This window comes from Oryx dammah, unplaced genomic scaffold (genome assembly GCF_014754425.2).
Source record: "Oryx dammah isolate SB20612 unplaced genomic scaffold, SCBI_Odam_1.1 HiC_scaffold_4, whole genome shotgun sequence".
In the NCBI taxonomy this organism is placed as follows: Eukaryota; Metazoa; Chordata; class Mammalia; order Artiodactyla; family Bovidae; genus Oryx; species Oryx dammah.
The window spans coordinates 88,597,249-88,623,397 of NW_024070188.1; the positions used below are offsets into that span (position 1 = coordinate 88,597,249).

At 56.1% G+C, this 26,149-nt stretch overlaps 1 protein-coding gene across 4 annotated transcripts in view; it reads right to left on the minus strand.

Annotated features, from left to right (window-relative positions):
* Positions 1 to 8,563: 8,563 nt before the first annotated feature.
* UNC93A (unc-93 homolog A) overlaps positions 8,564 to 26,149 on the minus strand; it is a 33,839-nt gene continuing 16,253 nt past the window's right edge. For 2 of the 4 annotated variants that reach the window (XM_040239189.1, XM_040239188.1), the window contains exons 3-9: positions 25,377 to 25,558; positions 24,089 to 24,318; positions 22,015 to 22,140; positions 19,308 to 19,522; positions 15,705 to 15,840; positions 14,587 to 14,718; positions 8,564 to 9,300 (exon numbers count right to left, since the gene is read on the minus strand). In XM_040239189.1, coding sequence (XP_040095123.1) covers positions 9,035 to 9,300; positions 14,587 to 14,718; positions 15,705 to 15,840; positions 19,308 to 19,522; positions 22,015 to 22,140; positions 24,089 to 24,318; positions 25,377 to 25,558 — 1,287 coding nt within the window. In that variant the 3' untranslated portion in view covers positions 8,564 to 9,034. The remainder of the gene's footprint in view (positions 9,301 to 14,586; positions 14,719 to 15,704; positions 15,841 to 19,307; positions 19,523 to 22,014; positions 22,141 to 24,088; positions 24,319 to 25,376; positions 25,559 to 26,149) is intronic. The other 2 variants (XM_040239191.1, XM_040239190.1) reach the window with 2 other exon arrangements.

Genomic DNA, 26,149 nt, shown 5'->3' on the forward strand with positions numbered 1-26,149 from the left:
ACCATGCAGGCCGAGAGCTCAGGGCCCGGTCAGGGTGTGGGCCCCCGGCTTCCTTCACCTGCGCTCTGGAGGGCTTCTTTCCCTGCAGGAGACCATGAAGGCCAAGGCCAAGTGGGCCCGTTGACGAAACTCCTGAGGACTCAGAGAACAGGTGGTGGGCTCCTCTGGTGGGCCCCTGGGGATCTCCTGGGTATTACTCTGGTGGGACCCCAACAAGTATTATTTCTTCATAAAACATCCGCATTTCCCAAGTGAACCTTTTTTATCCACTGAAGCCGTAGCAGACGCCGGGTGGACGCACCCTCCAGGAAGGCTGAACGCTGCCCCAGAGTCTCGCCCCGTCTTCTGGGGCTTGTGGGCCAGAAGGACTGTGGACTCTAGCCCTCAAGCCAAGAGAGCCGTCTCGAAGCCGGGGCCTCGCACAGAAACTTTGTACTCAGCCTCTTCAGGTTCCAGCCTGTTATCGCCTCACTGATTAACGCGGAATGCTTCCCCATCACCTACCTCATCACGGGCCCGGTTATAACCACTCAGGACCAATAAGCTGCTTCGCATAACTATATAATAGCTGCACAACCCAGCAGCTGGAGATGTCAGCTGAGTGGTGTCAGGCCAAAGGGAATCCCTGCAGATTTTCTGGTTAGCAAATCAAGACTGAAATCACTCATTGTACGGAGCCTAGAAGGCATCTTTCTTTTGCGGTTTGTCGTGTTCACTTGTTAATTATTCATCACTATCCTCCAGCCACCCACCTGGGAAATTTTCTAAAAACCAAGAGTAATTACATCCTTCGGCTGACTGTCTTGAGGCACAGCAGATGAAGGGCAGGTCTGGGAGGATGTCAGGGACGTGCCCGCCGGGGAGGCCGCCAGGCTGGAGTGAAGGTGTCTGGACCTGAATCGTCCGAGTCGGGTCAATAGGTGCAAATGTCCCGTTCAGTTTGAGATGGTCGCTTGACCTTCTAGAGTTCCAAGCTGGGTGTCAGGTCTGGGAAAGGACGTGATGGTTCCAATGAGAGGCGGTTGCTAAGGGCCTGTGAACAGCAGGGAAAAGGCCGTGGGCACCTATCTGATGACAGTGATTGTCCTTTTCCAAATGAGAAAATGCATTTCTCCAAACTCTGTCTTTTCCACGTTCAGCCTCCTTTTGATCATTTCTCACTGGGCTCAGTTTTCTCCATGGCTTGAGTTCTCCAGGGGACCCTGGGCCTCCTCAGACATGGGAAGGCTTCGAGATGGCTCAGTGAGTGCCTCCTGGTCACTGCCCACAGGCAAAGTGACTCAAACGGGTGTCCGTGGGCCAGGGCAGGGCTGATCCAGGACTGCCTTCTGCCCAGCTCCACGCCGAACGCTTTGAGGCTTTCTCCCATCAGTTACGTGGACCTCACAAGCGTCCACTGTTTACAGCGTCTGCTAACCTCACCCTCAAGCTCGCAGGTCTGTTCTCTGCCACCGGACAGTCTTCCTCCACATTCTCCCCTCTGAGAGGATCAGGAGGAAGCTGGATGCATTATGATGCTTAAAATCTAGAATTTTCATGGAGTCCAAGGAAACTCTGAATCCGTAACAGACTTTTCACTATTTTCTTACACCCTAGTTCCATTCCCAAGACCCTTGCCCCAAGTGGTCAATAGAAAAGCAGCCCCATCTACCAAGCCTGAGGGAGGCAGGCAGGGAAAGCAGCATGATTATGGGAATGTGGACATCTTTCCTGGACCCCAAAGAACGTCCCAACCAGTAACCACACCACTGGCACTTTGCCAGTTAAAATGCATGGGAAATCGAAACTTGGATACTGCCTGGTTCATTGGAAGGATGGTAAGCATTTATTGAGAATGGACTGTTATTAATTACCATCATCACTTAAGTACTGTTGAAGAACTTACATGAACAAGATACTTTTGTAAGAAAAACTTCAGAGAATCACATGTAAGTAAGCACATAAAATCCACCTGTGGTTTTGGGAGCTGTCGCCCTTGGAGGAAGTGATGGCAATGTGATGGCAATGGGCGCCCTGGGGGTCCACGCTGGTGGTGGGTTGTTTCTTGGTCTGGGTGCTGGTTACATCAGTGTGTTCTGTTTGTGAAAATTCCCCAAACTGTATACATATAATTGTACCTTTTCTCTCTTTATGTTGCAGTTCAATAAAAAGTTCTAAAAACTTAGCATCTATCTCAGTTGAAGAACATTGGGAATTATTTATCACTCTCTCGCCTTTTAGTAGAAAAACATCCTCAACCATAAGTTATGAAACCAGGTTATAGTACTGTTTCTTCAATTAACCAGCTGTGTGATCCAGGACTAATCACTAACCTTGCTGTCTAGTCTTGCTTTTCTCATCAATTTCACAGGAGGAATTTGATCTAGACTCATCTAAAGTCCTGTCCTTCCCAACCCCCAAATATTTCAACCTTATGGTCCTCCCACCCCCAAGCCCTCCATTGTCTTTTGTCTGTGGAAAAACTTTAGCCAAGAATAAGATTAATCAGAGAAGTGAGAGAATGCAGAAGCAAAGAAGAGCAGTCTCAAGAGACTAGATAGGAGTTTAGTCATTGTTGTTTAGCCGATAACTTGTGTCTGACTCTGCCTGCCAGGCTCCCCTGTCCATGGAATTCCCCAGGCAAGAATACTGGAGTGGGCTGTTATGTCCTTCCCCAGGGGATCTTCCCATCCCAGGGATCGAACCCACGTCTTATGCTTGGCAGGGAGATTCTTTACCACTGAGCCGTTAGGCAAGCCCTGAACTGAAGATTAATTGTTCTTAAAACAGTCAAGATGCTGCTGCTCAGACCACCAGTGACTGCCAGAGCTGACTGTGCTGTTCTGCATGTAGCCCCTCCTTCCATCTATACACTCTGAAACTCCACCTTAGAAGCTCTTGCCCACTGACCGTCAGTGGCAAGACGGTCAGGGGGGTTAGGGGTGGGAGCTGGCTTTTGGGCAAGAGTCACACTCCTCCCTGGTTTCCAGCATCCAGAATAAAGCAAACTTTCCTTTTCACCACCCTTGCCTGTTTTCTGACTTTCGACCCGTGAGCAGCTGGACCCCAGTTTTGGTGACAAGGCCATGCTGGAGCCGTGGCCTCTTCTCTGGAGAAAACTTCTGGGCGGGGCTGGAGACCCCACCGTCTACACTTTTCTTCTCTTTGAGCCACTGGGCTCCCATCTTCATCTCCAAAGTCCCCCCCAGTCTCTGCGATCACGGACACCAGCAGCCTCGTCACCGCCAAGTCGGCGGCTGCCTCTCCCGCCTCCCACCGGTGCCTGGTCTCCCTCTGGACCCTGCAGCCCCGCTCAGCCAGCCTCCCCAGTCACTCCCCCAGCTCCTCGTCCTCACTCTGACGTTTAAACCTTGGAAATTGCCAGTGTTGAGACCTCAGATCTCTGCTTCCCTCCAGCCACTCACTCAAGAGCCAGATAGAACCTGGGTCTCTCGCACTGCAGGCAGATTCTTTACTGTCTGAGCCACCGGGGAAGCCCGTTGAGGCTTTTTTGTTTTATTTTTTGTAAGGAAATGAGGGAGCAGAGGTGACGGAGCGCTGCATGAGAGTCGGGGGGATGTTCTGACAGAAATAACACGCGGATCCTGGAGCCAGAGGGAGGTGGGCGTCACCGGCAGCAGGAGCATCCCTTGGGGAGCTCAGGTGCGGGTCGGCGCCCGCCCTGCCCGCCAGGGGGCGCCGCGCAGCCGCTCGGCCTCCGCGGTCCAGGTGATGCTGGCGCGCTGGTCCCCGGCCCCCGACGGACAGACGGGACAGACAGAGGCCTCCCTCCTGCCCGCCTCCCCGGGCCCGGGGCGCTGAGCCCCGGCGGGGGAGACAGGGAACAGGCGAACTGCTGACTGCTGCCGCAGACCCAGGCTCCTCCCGCTGCGGGATCTGCCCGCGTCCGCGTCCGCACCGTCCCTGCCGGAGAGGGGACAGACAGACTGGGGAAACGGGAAGCGGTTCCCGTGCCTGCGTGGGAGGAAGCGCTGGACCCTCTAGGGAAGGGTCTCTGCCTGGGGGGAGCAAGGCAGTTTTGAAAGAGCGTCCCTGAGAAAAGGCAGCTGAGGTGAATGTTGAGCACAGGGGGAGGAAAGGAATTTTGATAAAGACAGCGATCACTGCTGAGGCGCAGAGATTATGATATTTATATGCAATATGTTTATAAATTTATGTTGTACTGGGGGAACTTTATATTGTATTTAGGGGAGAGAAGGGGTGAGGGCAAGGATGGGTCGGGACTGCCTCACTGAGGGTCCAAGCAGGCCCGGCTAAGGTGTTGAAAAACCAGTGGCCAGAGCTGGCCGGCTGTGAGTGGAGGAAGCAGCGTGTGAGTCTGACTCTCTGAAGGACGGCCGTCAGGTCAGGAGCCACAGGAGGCCACAGAGAGCGCGGGGCTGGAAGACATCCCGGGAGCAAGGCCAACGGGGCTGGTGCCTGTTGGAAGCGGCGGCCGGGCGCGGGTTAGGCCGGGGCAGCCGGCGGGTGTGTGGAGGCAAGGGTTGCTCCCCATGGGAGGTGATGCTGGAGACAGAGGCCTGTCCAGGGGCGGGTGAGTGACAGCCGAGAGCTGGGCCGGAGTCCTGGGCGGCCACAGGCGCTGTCTGCAGGCATCGGAGGGCAGAGGCCTGCAGGGGAGGCCAGGCCCCTGGAGGGGCGCTGGAGGCTGAGGGTTGTTGTAGGTGGGGGGGGTATGGGACAGGGAGAGGGTCCGTGGACCCGCGGAGGGCTTGGCTGAGCCGCCGCCAGGAAACGTGAGGACAGGGGAGGCCGAGGCGCCTCCCCGGGAGCTCTGGGCTGAGCGTGCAGACAGCGGCTGGCGCTTCGCTCGGCTATTTGGCTGGCTGTCAGTGGAGCTGCTGCTATTTCCATGTCGCTGCACGGCGTCCGGGGGCAGTGGGACTCCATGACGTCACTTGTCGTGAGCTGCGGTGACAATGATGATAAGTGATGCTTACTCCTAGAAATGCTTTTCAAAAATGTACTTCACATGCTGTTAGCCAGCTAAGCGAGCGAGCTGCTGCGAGAGCAGCGACGTGACACGACTTTAAAACCGGTACTCGACTCCCGCCCGCTACGCATTCCATCGCTGGGGAGCTATCCAAAATGTGGGTGACCAGGCGCCACCTCAGGCTGAGCCCCTGGGCCAGAGGTCAGGAAAGATAAACCCAGCGCCCCCCAGCCACGAGGATGGGGTGAGGAAGCCTTGTAACTGGTCACGGACCCGGCGCGGCAGTGGTGACGGCCCTGGGGAGAGCCCACCGTGTCCCCGGGACTAGGGGCTACCCTGAGGCCCACAAGGCTCTCCACCAATAGCTGGGTCACCCCCACGCTTGGCCAGAAGTCTGGAGTCGGTGGACGCAGCACCACCTGAGAATGTGTCCTGCCTGTTCCGTCTGCAAACCTCGCCTCCCTGTAGACGGACAGACGGAGACCTGCCTGTAAGCTGAGAGGAAGCCATGGAGACAGACTTTGCAGGTAGATGAATGTGTCAGACTGTTAGAGAAAGAGAAAACTGAAAGAGAAAACCAGGAAGCCTGGGCCCCAGGAGCTGGAAGGGAGGCGATTAAAGGGGCAGGGAGATGGGAAATGAGCACAGATTATGGGGCGGCGGGAGGCCGGGAACGGGTTGTGCAGCTGGGGATGGAGGTTCTGAGAGCCTGTTTGGCAGAGGTTGGAGGGGGAGCTCAGAGATGTGGAGAAGCATGACCTGGGCCTGGAAAGGGTCTCAGGAGGGAAAAAAAAATCTCCATTTCTGATTTGGACGTGAAACTAGAAAAGGCTGCCAAACCGCTGAGTGCTGTTTAGCCCTCTCATTCCATGTGCCTTATTTTTTCACCCTCTGTGACTAGGAAAGTAGTCGGCATGCCTCACTCACTGACTGCATAAACCTGGTTGGAGCCAGGGTGAGGGTGAGGGTCTCCCAAGGCCCGATACTTCGACTCGAGTAGAAGTTTCCAGGCTCCTGGAGGGTGTGGTGTGAAGTGACGGGCCTTTCTCACTGAAGGCCACCCTCCTGGCTTCCCGGGGCCCCCCGCCCGTCCACAGAACGACCGCCCGGCGGGACCCCTGAGCCGTCACTGTCGACACGACCAACCCGCAGAAAACACCCGGCTGTCGGTTAGGGCAGCGTCCGTGGGCTTGTCTGTGCTCCTCACCTGTGACGCACGTGGGTGCTCGTTTAGATCTCAGGACCTAGAGAGTTGTTCTCTTTTAAAGCACTGGCAAGCCCCCTTCCGCCACATGGTGACCGTTAGGCTGTCTGTGTTCTTTCTTCTTCGCTGGGCCGGCAGTACACTCAGGACTTGCTTCAGACAATGATGGTGACTCCGGCAGCCGTGAGCCTAGCTTACTGCCACGCACACTTTCTCTTTGTTATTGTGTGCTTTTCACTTCATTTCTGCACTTGGCATTTTACTTTAGACACACGTGTAACTTTCAGGAAATGTTTGCCAGCACACTGCGACGGGCATTCATGCGTTTAGTTTTGAAGATCTTTCCCTGGTGAGTGACTCTGAGCAAGTAGGCAGGTACTGCCTTTGTTCCTGAGCCCCGGGAGGCGGACAAGACGCGGACACCTGTCGGATCCAGGCTCATCGGGGCTCATAGCAGCCCTGCTGGGGGTTGGAAATGGACAAAACCACTGCATTCAACCTTGTCTGAGGTGCTCATTCTTATCTCACTGTGTACAGTGCTTTGTGTGTCCTCAGTCACGCAAATTGTGTCCACTCTTCGTGACCCGTGGACTGCAGCCCGCCAGGCTCCTCTGTCCGTGGGGTTCTCCAGGCAAGAATCCTGGAGTGGGCTGCCATGCCCTCCTCCAGGGGAGCTTCCCGACCCGGGGACTGAACCGGGGTCTCCTGTATCTCCCGCATGGGCAGGCAGGCTCTCCACCGCTGAGCCACCTGGGAAGTCCGTACAGTGCTTACAGCGTTTTATTAAAAAAATTCGAAGAATTATATATAAATGTATATTTTTTTTCTTTTTCAGATTTTTTCCTTATAGGTTATTGTGAAATACCGAGTACATTTCCTTGTGCTATACACTAGGGCCTTGCTGTCCATCTCCTCTCTATGTAACAGTGTGTTGTTCTCAACCTCCTAATTTATCTCTCCTCTGCTTTTCCCCTTTGAATAATGTCTTGTCTTAATGATTCCTTATGGAGGAGGAATATTCCCATTTAGCAAATGGAGTACTACGCTCAAGATTAAGTCCCTTACTTTCTGCTACAATTCAGCCTTCCCAGAGCAACACTGTCGTGACCCAGGGACCCCCCCCCCCACTCACCCCCTGCCCCAGCCCGGGGCCCAGGAGGAAGCGAGAGCCCTGATAGTTCTGTCTCTGTGCCCCCATCAAGGTACCCGAACACACACCCCAGTTAAAGGGCGCAGGCCAAGTTCAGAGGATAAGCAGGAAAGAAAGGCCTGAGTGCCACGGGCCACCTTCTGGGGGCAGCCGGATGGCAGGCGGGAGCTTGCCGTACAGTGGGAGCCTTCGGTGGCCCCAGCGGCCATTCTCCAGATGGCTGCCCGACCCGGGCCCTCATCCCTTGGATCCGAAGCCCTCCCGTCGCCCGAGGGGCTGGGGCTCCTGCCCATTTTCCATCCAGCAGCAACAGCCGCAAACAGCAAGGCGCTCAGCCTTCCGCCGGAGCCTGTGGTGCCTTGGCCTCCGACCCCAGACCTCACAGAGATGCAGGGCCCTCCCGCAGTGTCTCAGCCTGGAGTCTGGAGAAGGGGCGGCTGCGGGCCTGATGTTCCCGGCCGGGCCCCTCTGCCCCCATTCGTGCATTTCTGCGAGTCTGCTGGGTCTCTGAGGGCAGAGTGTCCCCAGCTCCAGCACCCAGGCTTAGGAGGACAAGCACTGCCAGCCACAGCACTGAGCAGGGGGCGCACACAAAAGCCAGCATCAGGAAGTGTGTGTCCCGCGGCACGAGCACAGCCTGGACAAGCCCGAGGGGTCTGTGTTGAGGGCAGGAGGGCGCTTAAGGTCGAGGAGGCCCGTGAGCAAAATTCTGGAGGCCACAGTGCCCTTGAGAGGGGCCGGGAGGCCCCCTGGAAGGTAGAAGGCCCTGGGCTGGGCTGCAGGACACACCTTGGAAACTTGGCCTTGGGAGGGTCACAGGGTCTGGCAGACAGGTTGGCTTCAGGGCTGGAGGAGGGCAGGAGGGCGTGCTACTACGGGACGCGTGGGAAGAAGCCTGGAGAAGAGCAGGGACTGAGGCGGGGAGGAGGAGGCGAGGTGGGGTGAAAGGAGAAAAGAGGAGACACGGGGAGACCTGTCCACGAGGTTCCGGGGTGGGGTGTCTCAGAAAGACAGCTGGGCTCAGAGAAAGGCCCTGCCTGCATTACCGGGCGTCAGATGAGGAGGAAGGAGCAGGCTGATGGACGTACCTGCCGGAGAGGCAGGCAGAGGGCAGGGGACGGGTGGGCCTGCGTCCGGGTTCATGTGTTATCAGACCCACATGTCAAGTCCCATTGGAAGTAACTTGCGTCTCTTGTCGTTAATGGCCTCCAACAAGCTAATGTGATGACGTTTGTGTGTGTGATCAGGTGAGTGGAGTAAAGTATTTGGGCAAGAGTTAGGTGCATAATATAACTGGATTTATTCAGAAACTCATACCCCAAGGCTTCAAGACACAGAGAGTCCAGTCTGGCTTTGTCCCTCGCTGACTCTAGGAGGCAGTCACTGACTTGCCGGGACGTCAGTTTGCCCATCTGCAAAGTGCTGGCGTCGGGCTGCGTCTTTTCAGCAACTTTCCAGTTCTTAACAGCCACCCCCAACAAGCCTAGGCTATTGACCCATGACTCTAGGCAAGTGCCTAGTGGCTGGTGGTACCCTGAGTTTATTTCTTTTGTATCTGAAATGAACTGATTCCGCCATGTACACTCTGCACCCCCACTGATGAGACGGCGGACTGAAGAACCTGATAAAATAGAACGGCACATAACGGTGAAGCCTGGCGGCGCAGTCAGCGGCAGCCTCCGCGGGTCTTGGGGTCCGCCCCCCGCGCAGGGTCCGCCCCGGGCCCACCCACCGCGGGGTTCCCGCGTCACAGCTTCGTCTGCGTCACCCCCTCCTCGGCGGGTTTCGGCCGCTCTGCGGCCAGCGGCCCGGCCGCCTTCCGGGACTCCATGTACTCGACCGCCCCGTAGGCGGCCACGGCGGCGCTCAAGACGCCCAGGAGCACGTAGAGCTTGACGCTGACGCACAGGAACGTGCTGTACCCGAAGGCGATGACGAAGCCCAGGGCCTCCCAGAGGCGGTAGTTGGCGAAGGCGGCCTCCTTGTTCTTCTCAAACAGAACCCCGAAGAGAGCTGCAGGGAGAGGCGGAGACGTGGCTGTGAGAGCGCAGACAGCCCTCCTGACTCCTGCAGAAAACGCTGCCGCTTCCCCGAGGCCCGGGTAACCACCCCAGGACCTTCCTGCCTGGAAATCAGAAGGGTTTCACGTTGTGGACAATAACCAGTCCGGTGAGTGGGCCTCTTGCAGCGAAGGAAGCACCATCGCATAGACAAGAAACAGAGCTGATGAGAGTGACCGCCGGAGGGGCTGTGAGCCAACCCCGTACCTCGCGGGTCAGGAAAGCAAGGCTGGGAGACGGGACCTGAATGGGTGAGGGCGAGGAGCCCCCTCTGCAGGGGCCACAGGGGGGCCGGCCGTGTGCTGTCCCCCTGGTCAACGTGAGGAGAGAGCCCCTGCACTCTGGGGTCTTCCTCCCCGAAACCATAGCTCCAGCCCAGCTATGAGAAGACATCAGATAAACCTGAATTACAGGGATTGTGTACACAACCCCTGACCAGTATTCTCCAAGAGGGCCATGGTCACCAAAGCAGAGCCGAAAGAGAAGCTGGCACAGACCAGCAAAGCAGCCGCCTGCCTGGGGAGCACACAGAGAAAGGGGGAAAGCTGGAAAAATGGAAGAAAATCCGAAGTTCCGTTATTTCCGAATGTTAATTCCTCGGTTTTGACAAATGTACCACAGGCTTGTAAGATGTTCGAATTGAGGAGACAGAGTGGACAGTATGTGGGAATTCTGCACTCTATTGGCAACTTTCCCGTCGATCTAAGATTATTATAAAACAAAAAGAAGAAAAGCCTGCTTGCAGTCCGACCTGGCCATGGCACCAGGTGAAAGTGACCGGATGCAGACTCGCGACCTCTGATGCCAGGGTGAGGTACAGTCTTGTTTGGTTGGAAATGACAGGATGCATGAGCCAGGCACATAGGAAAGGCCAGATCTTCTGAATCTATCAGCCTGGAAGCAGCCCCTTTGGTGGCTGATGAGGCAAAAGGATATTTCAAGGCCAGACACTCCAGCTGTCTGAGATCCAAGCATTGGCGTGCAAGCGTTTCCATGGCAACAATGCTGTCAAGGCGGATAAGCAGAGAGCAGCCAAAATGAAAGGCTCCAGAGGCGGGAGGGCTCTCTGGAGCCCAGTGGGAACCTGGAGCAGGGGGAGGCAGGTTTCTGCCCCAGGAAGGAAAGGCTGGGATAGTCCCGCCCAGATGTAGCAATCAGCTTTTCCATTGAGAAGTGGTGACTGCAAAGGAGGGTTGTACTGTACTCAATTGTATTCCGTCTCATTAACTAGGAATGTGCATAACTAGGAATGTACGTGACTCACGTCTTTTCTTAACAGAGAAACATCCAGGGAGAATAGCATTAGAAATCCATCTTGCTGTTGAGACAGCAGAAGCAAGAGAGCTGGTCTTGGTAAATGGCAAAAGCTGCACAAAATGTGCAGGTTTTGAAACCACGGAGATGGTGTGGATGGACCACTCTTCAGGGAGGGGAGTCCGCAGCGGGCTCTGGCGTTAAAGCAGCCCTCCTGGTCACGATGGTCGAGAAAGCCACAGACCATAGAGGGGAAGAGCAGGTCCCCCCAAGAACTGATTTTTACTCAAAAAACTTAATTTGAACAAAAAGACAGAAATAATTCATTTTAAACTGGTATTCAAGGACGTAACCCAAGTCATTCACTGGACTTCATGTAGCTGCTCACCTTGACAAAGGCTCAGCCTGATAGTCTCTCATGTCCATGGAAAGGAAGGAAGAGTTGGAGCAATTATTCCCGTGTCTCAGGGATAGAGAAGAACCAAACAGGTTTACTGCGAGCCTTCCGAACACCTGGGAATTGTATGCACTCGGCTGTGCTTCCCAGGTCCTGACCTGACTTCTAAGTGTTCGGTTCAGTTCAGTTCCGTTCAGTCACTCAGCCGTGTCCGATTCTTTGCGACCCCGTGGCAGGCCTCCCTGTCCATCACCAACTCCCGGAGTCCACCCAAACTCATGCCCATCGAGTCAGTGATGCCATCCAACCATCTCATCCTCTGTCGTCCCCTTCTCCTCCTGCCCTCAATCTTTCCCAGCATCTGGGTCTTTTCCAATGAGTTAGCTCTTTGCATCAGGTGGCCAAAGTACTGGAGTTTCAGCTTCAACATCAGTGCTTCCAATGATCACCCAGGACTGATCTCCTTTAGGATGGACTGGTTGGATCTCCTTGCAGTCCAAGGGACTCTTAAGAGTCTTCTCCAACACCACAGTTCAATAGCATCAATTCTTCGTGTAAACACTTCAGAAAGCTCAGCTGAGCTCAGGGAAGTCAGTCAGAGCAAGGCGGCAGAAGCACTGGGGCATAAACAGTGGGGGTCCCTCGCCCCTCCACGGGGACGTGGAGGCGCTCTCTCCTGATGATCGCTAAGAGTCCTCTGGGGCTGTGGGGACCCCTCGCTGGCTTACGGTCTGGGCAGCCGAGAAAAGTAAGTGTGGTTTCTTTGTCTCCTCTACCGACTCAGGGATTTCCTCTGTTGAGCAACAGATGCACCTGCGGCTAATCTGTCGCCGCTTCCACCAGCTGCCCTTTGTCCAAACACAGTCTGTGCTGAGCTGAGCACACCTCTGTCACCTGGCTCAGAATTCCAGGAGCGTCTCCTGCGTTGTGGAGGTGGGAGAAAGGCTATGAAAGCCAAACCCCTTGATTCCAACGACCTTGGGTTTGCTCGGGGATGTTTCCTCGGCTGTTTCACAGGCCGGCACTGACTCAGATGCTAAAGAGGGGCTGTCCTGGACTGCCGAGGCCACATGTGTGACACCCCGGGGTGCAAGGACAGCAGCCAGGCCCCCATCCCCGGAAGTGGCAGCTGCTGGCTTGTGTCTGGGCCTGACCTACTTTCCAGTCCCAGGTGCTTCCCTGGTGAGGGCTGGTCTGTGGGTGGCATTTCCAAGGGAAGAAACTCCCTTCTGAGCCGGATCCGCCCCTGGGGCCCCAGCTCACCCCTCAGTGGCTTGTTGGCTGCAGAGACGGCTCACCTCTTGGGCCTCGACATTCCCGCCCCCCAGCCAGGGCCATCAATGGGTCCTGGAACACCCTGCCCTCCTGAGTCCGTCACTGCTCCAGCCCAGACCTCTGCAGGTGCCGCCCTTCTTCTGGGTGAGGTGCCATGGGGGTGATGCCACCCGCCGGGCTGCATCATGAGTGAATCCTCGCGGGATTAACCCCCATGGCCGGCCCGCAGTCAATGCCCTCTTGTCCCGTTAGGGCGTCCTGGCTGTGGCTTCTGCAGGAAGCCAGGACTCTCAGGCCTGAACTCAGCTCCTTTCCCCAGAGTGACAGTCTTCCTGTCCTTCATGCTGACTGCCTTCCCACACTTTCCAAAGAAAGGGGACCCCTCCCCTCCCGGCCTGGAGGCCCCTCAGCCCGCTGACCCCACATGCCCCCGTTGGGCACCCTCCCCGCCTCTCAGCGTCCTCTGCTCCCCAGGTCCCTTCTCCTCTCCTCACAGCTCTTCACTCTACATCGAAAATTAATAATCAGATTTTCTCTTGCTCCAAAATCTCTGTGGATGGTGACTGTAGCCATGAAATTAGAAGATGCTTGCTTCTTGGGAGAAAGGCTATGACAAACCTAGACAGCACATTAAAAAGCAGAGACATCACTTTGCCCACAAAGGTCCGTCTAGTCAAGGCTACGGTTTTTCCAGTAGTCATGTATGGATGTGAGAGTTGGACCATAAAGAAAGCTGAGTGCTGCAGAATTGATGCTTTTGAACTGTGGTGTTGGAGAAGACTCTTGAGAGTCCCTTGGACTGCAAGGAGATCCAACCAGTCCATCCTAAAGATCAGTCCTGAATATTCATTGGAAGGACTGATGATAAAGCTGAAGCTCTTCCCACCTGATGGGAAGAGCTGACTCATTGGAAAAGACCCTGATGCTCAGAAAGATTGAAAGCGGGAGAAGGGGACGACAGAGGATGAGATGGTTGGATGGCATCACTGATTCAGTGGGCAAACTTTGGGAGATGGTGAGGGACAGGGAGGCCTTGTGTGGTGTGGTTCATGGGGTCGCAAAGAGTCGAACATGATTGAGCAATTGAACAACAGCAACAACACTACCGCTACACACGCCCAAGACAACCCCTTTCAGGGCTGGGTCCCCTTGATCGGGGTCCCCTGTCTTGTTCAAGCCCAAGCCAAGCCCTTCAGTGGATGCCTCCAACCCTGCTGTCTGGGGGCTTGCTGGCCGCCTGCAGCCCAGGAGTCCCGATGTCCAGCCTGGCCCTGGGACCGCCAGGTCCTAGCCTGTCCTGGCTTCCTTTCCTCCCTGCTCCCAGCAGCCCCGCTGCTCAGCCCCTTCTGACCATGGCCCTCCGCGTGGCATACCCCTGCACGTCCCCACGTTCCGGTGCGTTGTGGCAGCAGCTCGCCCTGCCCCCGTCCCCAGCCGTAAACCCCTGCTGCTGCTTCCGTGGGTGCTGAGTGAACCCGGCCCCTTCACCAGGCAGTTCAGCCCCAGATCGGGCCAACCGCCACCCTCGCCTTCAGCACTGTGGCCAGCCTGTCCTCACAGGTCCCCCTAAACACAGAGGCTGAACCTCCCAGGTGATGGTGTTGGGAGGTGGTCTCTGGGAGCGATGAGGTACTACCGGAAGCCCTCGGGGTTACGGTGCCCTCGTGAAGGGGACCCCCGATTGTCCCCTCGCCCTATATCCACTGAGGACTCAGTGAGATGTTTATGAGCCAGGACGTGGGTCCTCCAGTCCCCAAATCCGCGGTGCCTTCATCCTGGACACCCAGCCCCAGAGCAGTACATGTCTCCTGTTTACAAGCCCCACTCTCCCTTCCAGCCTCCCCCAGGCTTCCCGCTGCCCAGAGGACAATCAGACAGGATGGGACTCAGGCGTGACCCCCAGGATGAATATGCAACTGACCCCTCCCACCCGCAACTCAGTTCTCCCCGTCCACCGAGGGACGTTGTCATGGTAACCTGTAAGCTTTGGCTCTTCCCCACTCTTCCACTGAAAGCAGACAGAAGCAGACAGAAGCCCTTCTGCCCAGACACACGGGTAGGACATCGCTCTGCCCAGAGGGGCTCGTCCAGGGGAAGCCACGACGGGACAGTCACGTTAGCAAGGACAGCTGCGAGCTCTGTTGCCTTTTCTCCTGGGCATTGCGGATCCAAGCCCGAAGGAGGAAGTGGGGCCCGCCCTCCAGCCCCTGCTCCTTGACGCGCATCTCCCCGTCTCCCTCAGGGGCCCTGAGCCCTCCGCAGCCGGCCAAGCTGGGGCCCCCTGAGTGGGCCGGCCTTGCGCCAGGCACTCACCGTTGTTCTGTGTCTGCCAGACCGCGTCGGCCATGCCCCAGAGGCCGGGGAACACGAAGAACACGGGCAGCTGGCTGGGGTGCGGCTTCCACAGCAGGAGGGCAACGATGCAGGCCAGCTGGGTCACGGCCCCTGGGGGCGGGGGGCTCCTCTGAGACCCTCAGAGCCGCGGGCCAAGCCTCCGACCCCCTGCTCCCTAGACTTCTGCTGCCCGCTTTCTCTGGTGCCTTTGACATCACCCGTGCAGGCTGCCAGGGGGCACCCTTGGCAGGTACGCGACTCTGCCCGCCTCTGGTCTTCACAGCAGCAACGGCGGGGGAGCCTTGGGGTGATGCACCTCTGTGTCTTAGAGCAAAGTGTCATCTTGCTGGGCAGAGGAGGCCCCAGATTGTGGGGGCTCAGGGTGGGAGACACTGGGCTTCTTCATTAGTGGGGACCCCTGCTTCTCACTGAGTGGGGGCCGTGGGGAGGGGAGGGGAAGAGGGCCCCCCAGCCTGGGAGCGGGGCCTTCCAAGCAGGACGGGGAGCAAGGCCTCCTCGCTCCTCCCGGCTTTGTCCTTACAGCCTGAGGGCTCGGCTTCGTGAATCTGCAGGCCCTGTGATGCCCCACGACCGGGGAGACAGAGCAGCCTGTGACCCTCCGGGGCGGCTGGGGAGCACGTAGAGCAGGTGCCTCTAGGGTTTCCTGGGGCTGCGTGACCCTGGGTGAGTTACTAGGCATCTCTGTTCCTCATTAAGAATTGAATGGCTGAGGCCTTGGCCGGCACTATGGTTTGGCTTCCCCTCTCTCTCGCTGCGTCACCACAGACCTGCAGGACTGTCACTGTTGGCTAGCTCTTTCCTTGAACACCCTCATTCTCACCTTGTCTCTGCTGCTTCTTGGTCCCCCAGGGGAGGCAGAAGGGGAGGCGTGTTTAGACAACCAGCTTCATCCAGCACGTGAACCAAGATCTCCTCCTTCTCGGAGGCCCCCTGCCTCCCACCTGACCTCCTTCCCCCCTACTTTGTGTGCCTCCAGCGACCCCCCTCCTCACCCCAACCCCGGCCCTCTTCACACAGGCTGCAACCGCCCACAGTGCAGCCGGACCCGCCCTGGGCCACACCCAGCACCCGCCTACCCAGCGCGAAGAGCGAGGTCCTGCCAGTGTACCGGGCCAGCCTCCCGAAGAGCACGGAGCACAGGGCGTCGACGGCCCCAAAGCAGATCATCACGTAGCCCACGAACTGGATCCCCAGGGCACAGGTGGTGTAGGACTGCAGGAGAGGACAGACCGTCACCCACGCCAGCCTCGCCCCGCTCGGGGCCAGGCGCGGAAGCCGCAGCTCTCTGGGGGCTCATCCAAGTCAGGGAGTCCAGGCTGTGCTAAAGCGCCATCTGCAGTGTGACCGCTGGCCTGCTGAGCTGGCCTGAAAGCTTGTCCGGGCCTTCCGTTCCCAGGGCGAGGACAGTGTTGGCGCCCCTTTTGAGTGAGAGCTAACGGGGACCGTCTGGACAGACCTCCTCCCCGTGTCCCTGCACCGCAGGCGTGGCGCACTGCCGTTCCGAGTCTGAAGTCTTCTCCTGGGGTGGGCCGTGCCCCTCCTGCCTGTGGGCAGCTGGCTGAGGACAGACCTGGGGGTGAGCAGGGAGCTCGGGGGGCTTTAGGGCCTTGAAGCTGCCCTGAACGATACGGTCATGATGCATTCATGTCACGCCTGCGTCCAAACCCCGAGAACACCCACACCAAGAGCGAGCCCCCAGGGAGACGCTGGATGTGAGGTGATGAGAACGTGGCCCTGTGGGTGCACCAGTTGTGACAAATGGACAGATGGACTGTAGACAGTGGGGGAGGCCGTAGCCAGGTGGGGTTGGGCGGGGGGACGGGTACAGGAAATCTGTAATTTCTGCTCAGTTTTGCTCTAAAAAATAAGGTCTTGATGAAAAAGAAGATGGAAGGAGCAGGGAGGGAGTCTCTTTTGAGATGAGAACAGGAAGACCTACTGCCCGTGGCCCGGGAGGTGGGGGCGGAGGGGGCCCGGGGCACCAGGGCTGACGGGCTGCGGCTCTCACGATGCGCCCGTCTCTGCAGAACCAAGATAGACACGTCAGGAGGCCCCTGGCTCCTGGGTGGTGCCGGCCGTGCCTGAGCTCACAGGCGGTGGTCCACGACAAGTCTGAGGGGAGTGGCCTCGTCCAGACCCAGGGACTCTGTGTCATCCCTCTTGTTCTTGGAAACTCCAGGTCTCCAACAGGACAGTCCTCAGAGCAGAGGCCACAGGCAGCCCTGGGCACCCGAACATGCGGGGCTGTACACCAAGGGGAGTTTGCGGTTTATCTGGAACTCAAATCTGTACCCTGCCCTTTCTCCTGCAAGTTTGGCAGACCCTCCTGGGAAGGAGCCGTGGGGGGGCTGGAGTGGAAGTTCCCTGGAGGATGAGTGGTGGTCCTGCGGGGTGGGCCTCTCGACACAGGCTGGAGGGTCCAGCCTTGGCCCTGGCTGTCTCCCTCCAGTGCCCAGCTCCTCTCTCACACTTTCTGGGCAAAAACCTCTCTACCATCCCTGTCTGGGACATCCCTTCTACAGCATCCCACCAGGGTCTCCAGGATAGAACCCCACCTGGGCAGGGGCTCCAGAGACAGGGGCTCAGGGAGAGACCCTCGATAAAGGTGGCCAGCCAGACCTGGGGCTCCGCTCCAGCCACGCCCAAAGAAGGACCCCCTCTAGGAACAAAGCGGGCAGACAGTGCAGGGGTCAGGTGGGCACCCAGGGAAAGGGCACCTGAGTAGCCAGGGCAACCATGCTGAGCCACCTCCGTTTCTAGATTGTAACTAACTCAATATTCAAAAACTAGGTAAGGGCCCAAATAGACTTTTCTCCAGACAGGACATACAGAGGAGCAAAAAGCATGTGAAAAGATGCTCAACATCGCTCATTACTCAGTTCAGTTCAGTCGCTCAGTGCGACTCTGTGACCCCATGAATCCCAGCATGCCAGGCCTCCCTGTCCATCACCAACTCCTGGAGTTCACTCAAACTCACGTCCATCGAGTCGGTGATGCCATCCAGCCATCTCATCCTCTGTCGTCCCCTTCTCCTCCTGCCCCCAATCCCTCCCAGCATCAGGGTCTTTTCAAATGAGTCAACTCTTCGCATGAGGTGGCCAAAGTACTGGAGTTTCAGCTTCAGCATCAGTCCTTCCAGTGAACACCCAGGACTGATCTCCTTTAGGATGGACTAGTTGGATCTCCTTGCAGTCCAAGGGACTCTCAAGAGTCTTCTCCAACACCACAGTTTAAAAGCATCAATTCTTCGGCACTCAGCTTTCTTCACAGTCCAACTCTCACATCCATACATGACCACTGGAAACACCATAGCCTTGACTAGACGGACCTTTGTTGACAAAGTAATATCTCTGCTTTTCAATATCCTGTCTAGGTTGGTCATAACTTTCCTTCCAAGGAGTAAGCGTCTTTTAATTTCATGACTGCAATCACCATCTGCAGTGATTTTGGAGTCCAAAAAGATAAAGTCTGACACTGTTTCCACTGTTTCCCCGTCTGTTTCCATGAAGTGATGGGACCAGATGCCATGATCTTCGTTTTCTGAATGTTGAGCTTTAAGCCAACTTTTTCACTCTCTTTCACTTTCATCAAGAGGCTTTCTAGCTCCTCTTCATTTTCTGCCATAAGGGTGGTGTCATCTGCATATCTGAGGTGACTGATATTTCTCCCGGCAATCTTGATTCCAGCTTGTGCTTCTTCCAGCCCAGCGTTTCTCATGATGTACTCTGCATAAAAGTTAACTAAGCAGGGTGACAATATACAGCCTTGACGTACTCCTTTTCCTATTTGGAACCAATCTGTTTTTCCATGTCCAGTTCTAACTGTTGCTTCCTGCCCTGCATACAGGTTTCTCAAGAGGCAGGTCAGGTGGTCTGGTATTCCCATCTCTTTCAGAATTTTCCACAGTTTATTGTGATCCACACAGTCAAAGGCTTTGGCATAGTCAATAAAGCAGAAATAGATGGAATATTGCTCAACCATAAAAGGATGAAATAACGTCATTGGTAGCAGCATGGGTGCGACTCGAGAGTATCATCACACTGTGTGAAGTCGGCCGGAGAAAGACAAGCACCATGTGATGACTGATACACGTGAGTTCATTCACCAAACAGAAACAGACTCAGAGACTTAGAGAACGAACCTAGGGTAACCAGCAGGGGAAGAAGGGAGAGAAGGGGCACGTAGGGAGTCTGGGGTGGACGTGTGCACACTGCCGTATTTGAAGTGGATAACCAGCAAGGACCTACTGCACGGCACAGAGACCTCTGCTCAACATTCTGCAATAACCTAAATGGGAAAAGACTTTGAGAAAGAGTGTGTACATACAGCTGTGTAACTGAACCGCTCTGCTCTACACGCGAGAGTGACACGACACTGTCAATCAACTAGACTTCAGAATAAACATTTTTTAAAAGCTAGGTAATAAGGAATTTCAGTGTTTTCTCTATTTTCCACTCTAAGACAAGGACACGGGGTGAGATGCAGGCAAATAAGGGTCACTGCGATGACTCCCGAGCGGCTTTGGTCCTTTACCTGGAGACACGTCTCAAGCGAGAGGCGTCCCTGGTTCCAGGCCAGGTGAGCTCACGTCCAGCCCCATGGGCAGCTCCCCCAAGGCCGGAAGGGCTGCATGCAGCCCGGGGAGCCCCGAGCCACCCGCCAGCCAGCTCCTCTCTTACCCGCGTGTAGTCTCCTGACAGGAAGGCTTGCTCGAACCCGCTGAGCATCGGCAGCAAGATCAGGAGACGAAGGCGCTTGTCTCTGAGCAGCTTAAACGTCGACAGCAGAGTGGACCAGAAAGGGGGCGCCTGCTTCTCGCCCTCACCTTCCGGCTGAGCATCTCTTACAGGTTCCAGAAACACGGCCGTGAGCAGGACGGCCAGGAAACCGCACCCTGAAAGGACGGGGAGGGGACAGGCTGCACGCGGGCTCCAGGGGCCCCGCACACGCACGCGGGCTCCCCGCCTTGCCGTCTGACCTCCAGCTCCACTGACTCCCTCTGCGGTTTCTCTGCCTTCAGCGCCCACTCATCTCTCCTTCTCTGCCTGGTAAACTACTCATCCTTCAATACCCGGCTTGGGTACCACCTTCCGATCAGAGCTGCCCTCAGTTCAGTTCAGTTCAGTCGCTCAGTCGTGTCCGACTCTTTGCGACCCCATGAATCGCAGCACGCCAGGCCTCCCTGTCCATCACCATATCCCGGAGGTCACTCAGACTCACGTCCATCAAGTCTGTGATGCCATCCAGCCATCTCATCCTCTGTCGTCCCCTTCTCCTCCTGCCCCCAATCCCTCCCAGCATCAGGGTCTTTTCAAATGAGTCAACTCTTCGCATGAGGTGGCCAAAGTACTGGAGTTTCAGCTTTAGCATCATTCCTTCCAAAGAAATCCCAGGGCCGATCTCCTTCAGAATGGACTGGTTGGATCTCCTTGCAGTCCAAGGGACTCTCAAGAGTCTTTTCCAAAACCACAGTTCAAAAGCGTCAATTCTTCGGCACTCAGCTTTCTTCACAGTCCAACTCTCACATCCATACATGACCACAGGAAAAACCATAGCCTTGACTAGATGGACCTTAGTCGGCAAAGTAATGTCTCTGCTTTTGAATATACTATCTAGGTTAGTCATAACTTTTCTTCCAAGGAGTAAGCGTCTTTTAATTTCATAGCTGCAGTCACCATCCCTAGAACCCAATTTCTCAAGGAGATGTAACTACTTGTCATCTGAGAGCTTTGTTCAAAACACTCATCCTGTTCAACTAATTTCAATTAGTTGAATGCACATCTGGCCTCCAAGGTCACCAACAGTCAGGACCTCGCCTGCTTGGTCTCTGGGCCCCGTCTCTAGTGCTCATTCTGGTTTATCAGTGTAAAGGGCCCCGTGGCTCCTCTGATATGGAAGTGACTTTGAAAGAGACCAGAGTGTTGCTGGCAGCTGAACTCACCATGGACACAAGCCGCCCATGCACGTGGCCTCACGGCCTTTGATTCCCAGTGGCGTCTGCACTCAGGCCCATCAAATCTGACTCTTATCAGACTCATGGTCATTAAGGAGGATACAATCCAAGACCTTCACAGATTCCAGAATTCAAGAATGATAAAGAATATCCTTCAATTTTCTTCAAATGGACACCAAAAAAAAAACCCAACCACCTAATTTAAAGATATGCCCAAAGTAGTGGGGTCATTTAGAAATTTTTCATTCAAGTAAGCATCTAAGGGTAAGAGATCAAACCAGTCAATCCTAAAGGAAATCAACCCTGAATATTCATTGGAAGGATTGATGCTGAAGCTGAAGCTACAATACTTTGGTCACCTGATGCAAAGAGCTGACTCATTGGAAAACACCCTGATGCTGGGAAAGATTGAAGGCAAGAGGAGAAGGGGACAACAGAGGATGAGATGGTTGGATGGCATCACCGACTCAATGGACATGAGTTTGAGCAAGCTCCAGATGAAGAAGGACAGGGAGGCCTGGAGTGCGGCAGTCTGTGGGGTTGCAAAGAGTCGGACACGACTGAGCGACTGAACAACAAGGATAGGCGCCATCATAGGAACTCACTCCCCTTGGGCAGCCCTCTCTTCCCAAATTTCCAGTGTCCAACACCTTCTGCTGCCCTGTGACCAGCAGTGGGAGCCACAAGGCTTCACAGATACCCAAGGGTGGGCAGTGGGAGACGCCCGCCCAGCCCCAGCCTCTCAGAAGAAGTCATTCAAGTATATGCTTCAGAAAAAGGTGATAAGCCCAAGATTTGGGACTTCCAAATCCAACCAGATGTAGCTGAAGTGTGAGGTGTGACATTCACTCAGTCCTGTCTGACTCTGCGACCCCGTGGACTGTAGCCCCCCAGGCTCCTCTGTCCATGGGATTCTCCAGGCAAGAACACTGGAGTGGGTTGCCATGCCTTCCTCCAGGGGATCTTCCTGGCCCAGGGATTGAACCTCGGTCTCCCACATTACAGGCAGATTCTTTGCCATCTGAGCCTCCAGGGAAGCCCTGCAAGCAGCCGATTCACCAAGGCCGTGGGCCACCTCGGTGCCACCCAACAGGGCGGCCACAGCCCCTAGTGGCCACTGAGCACTTGGAACGTGGCTGCTGTGTGACCTCGGAAGAGTCATCTTACTTTCGTTAATTAGAATTTCAGTAAGCACACGTGACGACCGCGGGCCTGGATGGCACAGACACGGGGCTGGTTCCGTCATCAAGCGAGACCTCCGGCAGCAGAGGCTGCTGCGCTGGGTTTCGTGCGGGAAGGCCCCGGGCACCACCCAGCTGAACACATTCTGAGGGGCGTGTGCAGATAAGCTCAGATCATCCGAGCCCCGGGAAGGTGGTCTTTTGGACCCAGGAAGGTCTTGCTTTGCCTGGGTTCCTGGGGCCGGCACGTACCCGTGTAGATGCCCATGAGCGTGTAGATGAGGTCCGGGGAGGGCCGCTTCGTGCTGTTGGTGGACGCCACGGCCATCAGGCAGTCACTGGCCCCGCAGGCCTGTAGCTGCTCCTCTGGGACGGTCCCTGTGGAAGCAGAGAGGCTGAGGACACGGGGAACTCACAACAGAGACGGCACACGTGGAAGGATGTGCCAGGGAGAGTGTGGCCACACGGAGCGTGAGACCCACCACAGGTCAGAGCCAACCACGGGGGTTGTTCCATTCAGTGTCTCAGACACGTCTCTCCTCGGAAACATCTATATGCTTGATTTTAAGACACTCTGGACCCGTGTGGAATAAATGCTGGCTACTGATTATACTGTTGCTAACTTCATTAAAAGTTTTCCACTTTTCAGAATTATAAATAAGATATGTTAGACTGGGTGTCAGGCCCACTGGGTTCTGAGACTCATCTGTAAAGAGATCCATCGCCGTGGGCAGGTTCATTCATACTTTCTCTGAATGTTTCTTAGCCATAAAAAGAATGACATGTGAGCAATCAGTGACTCTCAGTAGACCCACATCGAATCTAGACAAGCATCCTCGGTGTCTCATCGTTCCCATAATACTGATCTCAGCACACGAGATGCTGCGGCATTCCTGTGGCTCGGGAGGCGCGCAGCCGGGGACAAGGCGGCAGCGTGGAGGCTGGAGGCACAGGAAGGTGGAGAAGCCTTGCAAGGCTCCCAGCGTGCCTTCCAGCCCTCAGATTCTGTGTCCGGTGACCAGGGAGAGATTAAGCTTACTTGTCTGCATGTCTTTAAAAGTGAACCTGTTCACGCCCCCACACCAGTCATGTCAGAGCCTGAACTTTCACCCTAGCTTCTGTTGGTCGATTGCTGATGGTTCTGGCAATATTGAGTAATGATTGGTGTCTATCAACCCTGCAATTTCCCTCTGCGGAGGTACTCAGCAAGGATGACATCATGTGAGCAAAGAGGGAGGAAAGAGTCTTATTTCCGAAAGCTGGGACTTGAGTGAATGAGCAGTACAGAGGATCAAGGCAGAGGGAAAGATTCGTGATAACAGAACAGTTAGCACCTCTCCCCATTAATAAAGCTTCCTGTGCGAACTGCAGACATGTGTTTCCTCGGCCCTTGGTTGAAGTCTTCAGACACAAAGTGTGCAGGCGTAAAACAGACGCACACTCTGTAACCCTGTCTGGGTGAGGCCGGGCAGAGAGGAAAGTTAAGACCCTGGTCATCCAGTGTTCAAATTTGTTGGGGATGGTGGCCTTTTGTGTAATATTGAAAACGCTGGTGAATGAATCGATTCCTTGGGATAATAAACTCACAGAAACCATTCTTAGTCTAAAGGGTAGTAAGGACTCCATGGATGTGTGTGGCTGTGAGGGCTGGGCCATAAAGGCTGAGCGCCAAGGAACTGATGCTTGTGAACTGTGGTGCTGGAGAAGACTCTTGAGAGCCCCTTGGACTGCAAGGAGATCCAACCAGTCCATTCTGAAGGAGATCAGCCCCGAATATTCGTTGGAAGGACTGATGCTGAAGCTGAAACTCCAATATTTTGGCCACCTGAGGCGAAGAACTGATTCACTTGAAAAGATCCTGATGCTGGGAAAGATTGAAGGCGGGAGGAGAAGGGGACGACAGAGGATGAGATGGTTGGATGGCATCACTGATTCAATGGACATGAGTTTGAGTAAATTCTGGGAGTTGGTGATGGACAGCGAGGCCTGGCGTGTTGCAGTCCATGGGGTTGCAAAGAGTCGGACACGACTGAGTCACTGAACTGAACTGAACTGAACTGGACTGGACTGAACTGAAAGACACATGAACTCACGTTCCACAGGTAGTGACCCTCAGTGTCCCCAGGGCACCCCTCCCTAAGGAGTGGCGGCCAAGGCACTCGGGGACCAGACGGGCCCTCAGACCCGCCCAGACTGTCCAGGGAGGAGCCAGGTCCAGGCAGTCTGAGAACCAGGTCTCGGGGCCCCACGTGACCACTGCTCGTGTCCTGAATGAGGACGTGAGGGGAGGGACCAGAGGCCCTGGGTGGTCCCCACTTCCTGTTACCTTGAGTGGGCGTCTGGCCGAACACGAGAGACGAGATCAGGTTGCCCCACACGCCAGATGACTGGAATATGAGGAAGAAAATGCCGAAGTACTGGTTGACCACGTCTTTGCCGACTTGTCCCGTCTTCTGCGCCTGCATGTTCCCCACGATGGTGAGGTAGGTGCCCTGTGCAGACCACAGGGCGGCGGCTCCCAGCCCCACCAGGATGGAGGTGGGGATCAAAGTGTACCTGAGAGACGAACGGGGACACAGGCTGCCTTGGCCCCTTCCTCCCTCCCTCTGTCTGAGGAGGAGGAAGCTCCTGGCCCGGCCCAGAGAAGTGTCACTGTGTTGAGTTGGTCAGCTTGACTGAGTCGCCCTCAGACTCAAATGAATGAGAAAATCAGATGCTTTTCTGTTTCAGGATCATTTGCAAGAGTGAAATTTGGTGTCAGTGTTTTTGTGCTTGGATGCAGCTACAGTGAGCTGGGATAACAGATAAGACTGGGCGGGTTCTAGATATTTCTAATGGCAGAAGATTAAACCTGATTTATTATCTATCTATCCACCCATCTCCCTGTCTGTCAGTCTCTGCTGTAAGGATCCCGTCTGCGACTCTGGTAACAAGAGAAGGAATGATGTGAAGCCATCATACCCGTGTGCTTCCCTGACAGCTCAGCGGTAAAGACTCTACCTGCAGTGCAGAAGTGGGTTTGATCCCTGGGTCGGGAAGACCCCCTGGAGTAGGCAACGATAACCCACTCCAGTATTCTTGCCTGGAGAGTCCCGTGGACAGAGGAGCCTGGTGGGTACAATCCACAGGGTCTCAGAGTGGGACGGACTTAGCAGCACAGCAGCACAGCATGGATGACAAGGGATGTCCCTCCAGGAGGCGCTTGAGCAGCGTGGCCCTGGGAACAAGGGTCCCTTGAGGGTCCCTGTCTATCCCGGAGCAGGCAGAGCTCAGGTGCAGCCCGGGACACCGGCTCCGGGCCTGCTGCATGCGCTCTCTGTGATGGGGTGAGTGTGTGAGCTCTGGCCCAGGTCACACTCTGCCCGGTCTCCCTGAAATTCACCCTCCACATCTTAGGCAGCTTCTCCCCCTTCATTGCTGGGGCCGTGAAAGTGCCCTCCCTGGCCCAGGAGGGAAGCTGGGGGCCCAAGGAGAGGTCAGGCGGGGTGGGAGGGGTCAGGGGAGCATGGCCTAGCAGAGGGGACAGGGGCGTCTTGGCGGGAAAGCAGGGGATGCGGTCACAGCCTGCCCCAGGTGTGGGGCAGGGTGCGGGCAGCAGCTGGGAGCGGGCATACCAGCTGGCGTAGAAGTTGCCCAGGGAGAAGGCCACATAGCAGCACATGGCGAGCACGAGGGTCCACTTGCAGCCGAGCTTCCCGATGAGGACGGGCGGCAGGAACATGGAGGACAGCAGCATGCCGCCGTAGAGCGTGCTGAGCGCCGCCACGCCCAGGCCCTCCTCGCTGTACAGGCTGCTCTGCGGGAGCACGACCGGCCGTCAGCGTCCGAGGCCCGGGCCAGGCGCTCGGGGCCACCCCCTGCCCCTGAGGCCAAGCGGCAGGCTTCCTCTCCTCCAGCTGAGGGACAGAGGCAGAGGAGATGGCAGTGGATCAGGGACCCGCAGCCCAGAGACTGCGGGGCGGCCAGGGTGGGGGGCTCAGGCCTCCCAGCACCCGCCCCCCGCCCCCTGGTGAGAGGGGAGAGGGCGTCCAGGCGGCTGGGATCCCTGGTGGCCCCAGGCTACTCGGGAGATGAGCATCGCGGCTGAGCAAGGAGCTCCGGTCTGAAGCCGTGTAAACACAGAGGCACGCTTCTCAGTGCTGTCGTTTTCCACTTGAGTGCTTAGCGAGCTTAGTGTGAAGGGGCCAAAAGGTCAGATAGGTACCAGACCCGCTTGGCAAGGGCCATGGCAGGGGTGACGTTTGGTTTTTGCTGTGAAAGAACCAGCCTGATTGCCTCTTCTATTTATTTCACTTCTAAAAGGAAAGGAGGGGAGGAGGGGGAGGGGGAGGAGGGGGGGGGGGAGGGGGGGGAGGGTGGGGAGGAGGGGGAGGACCAGGGAGGAAAA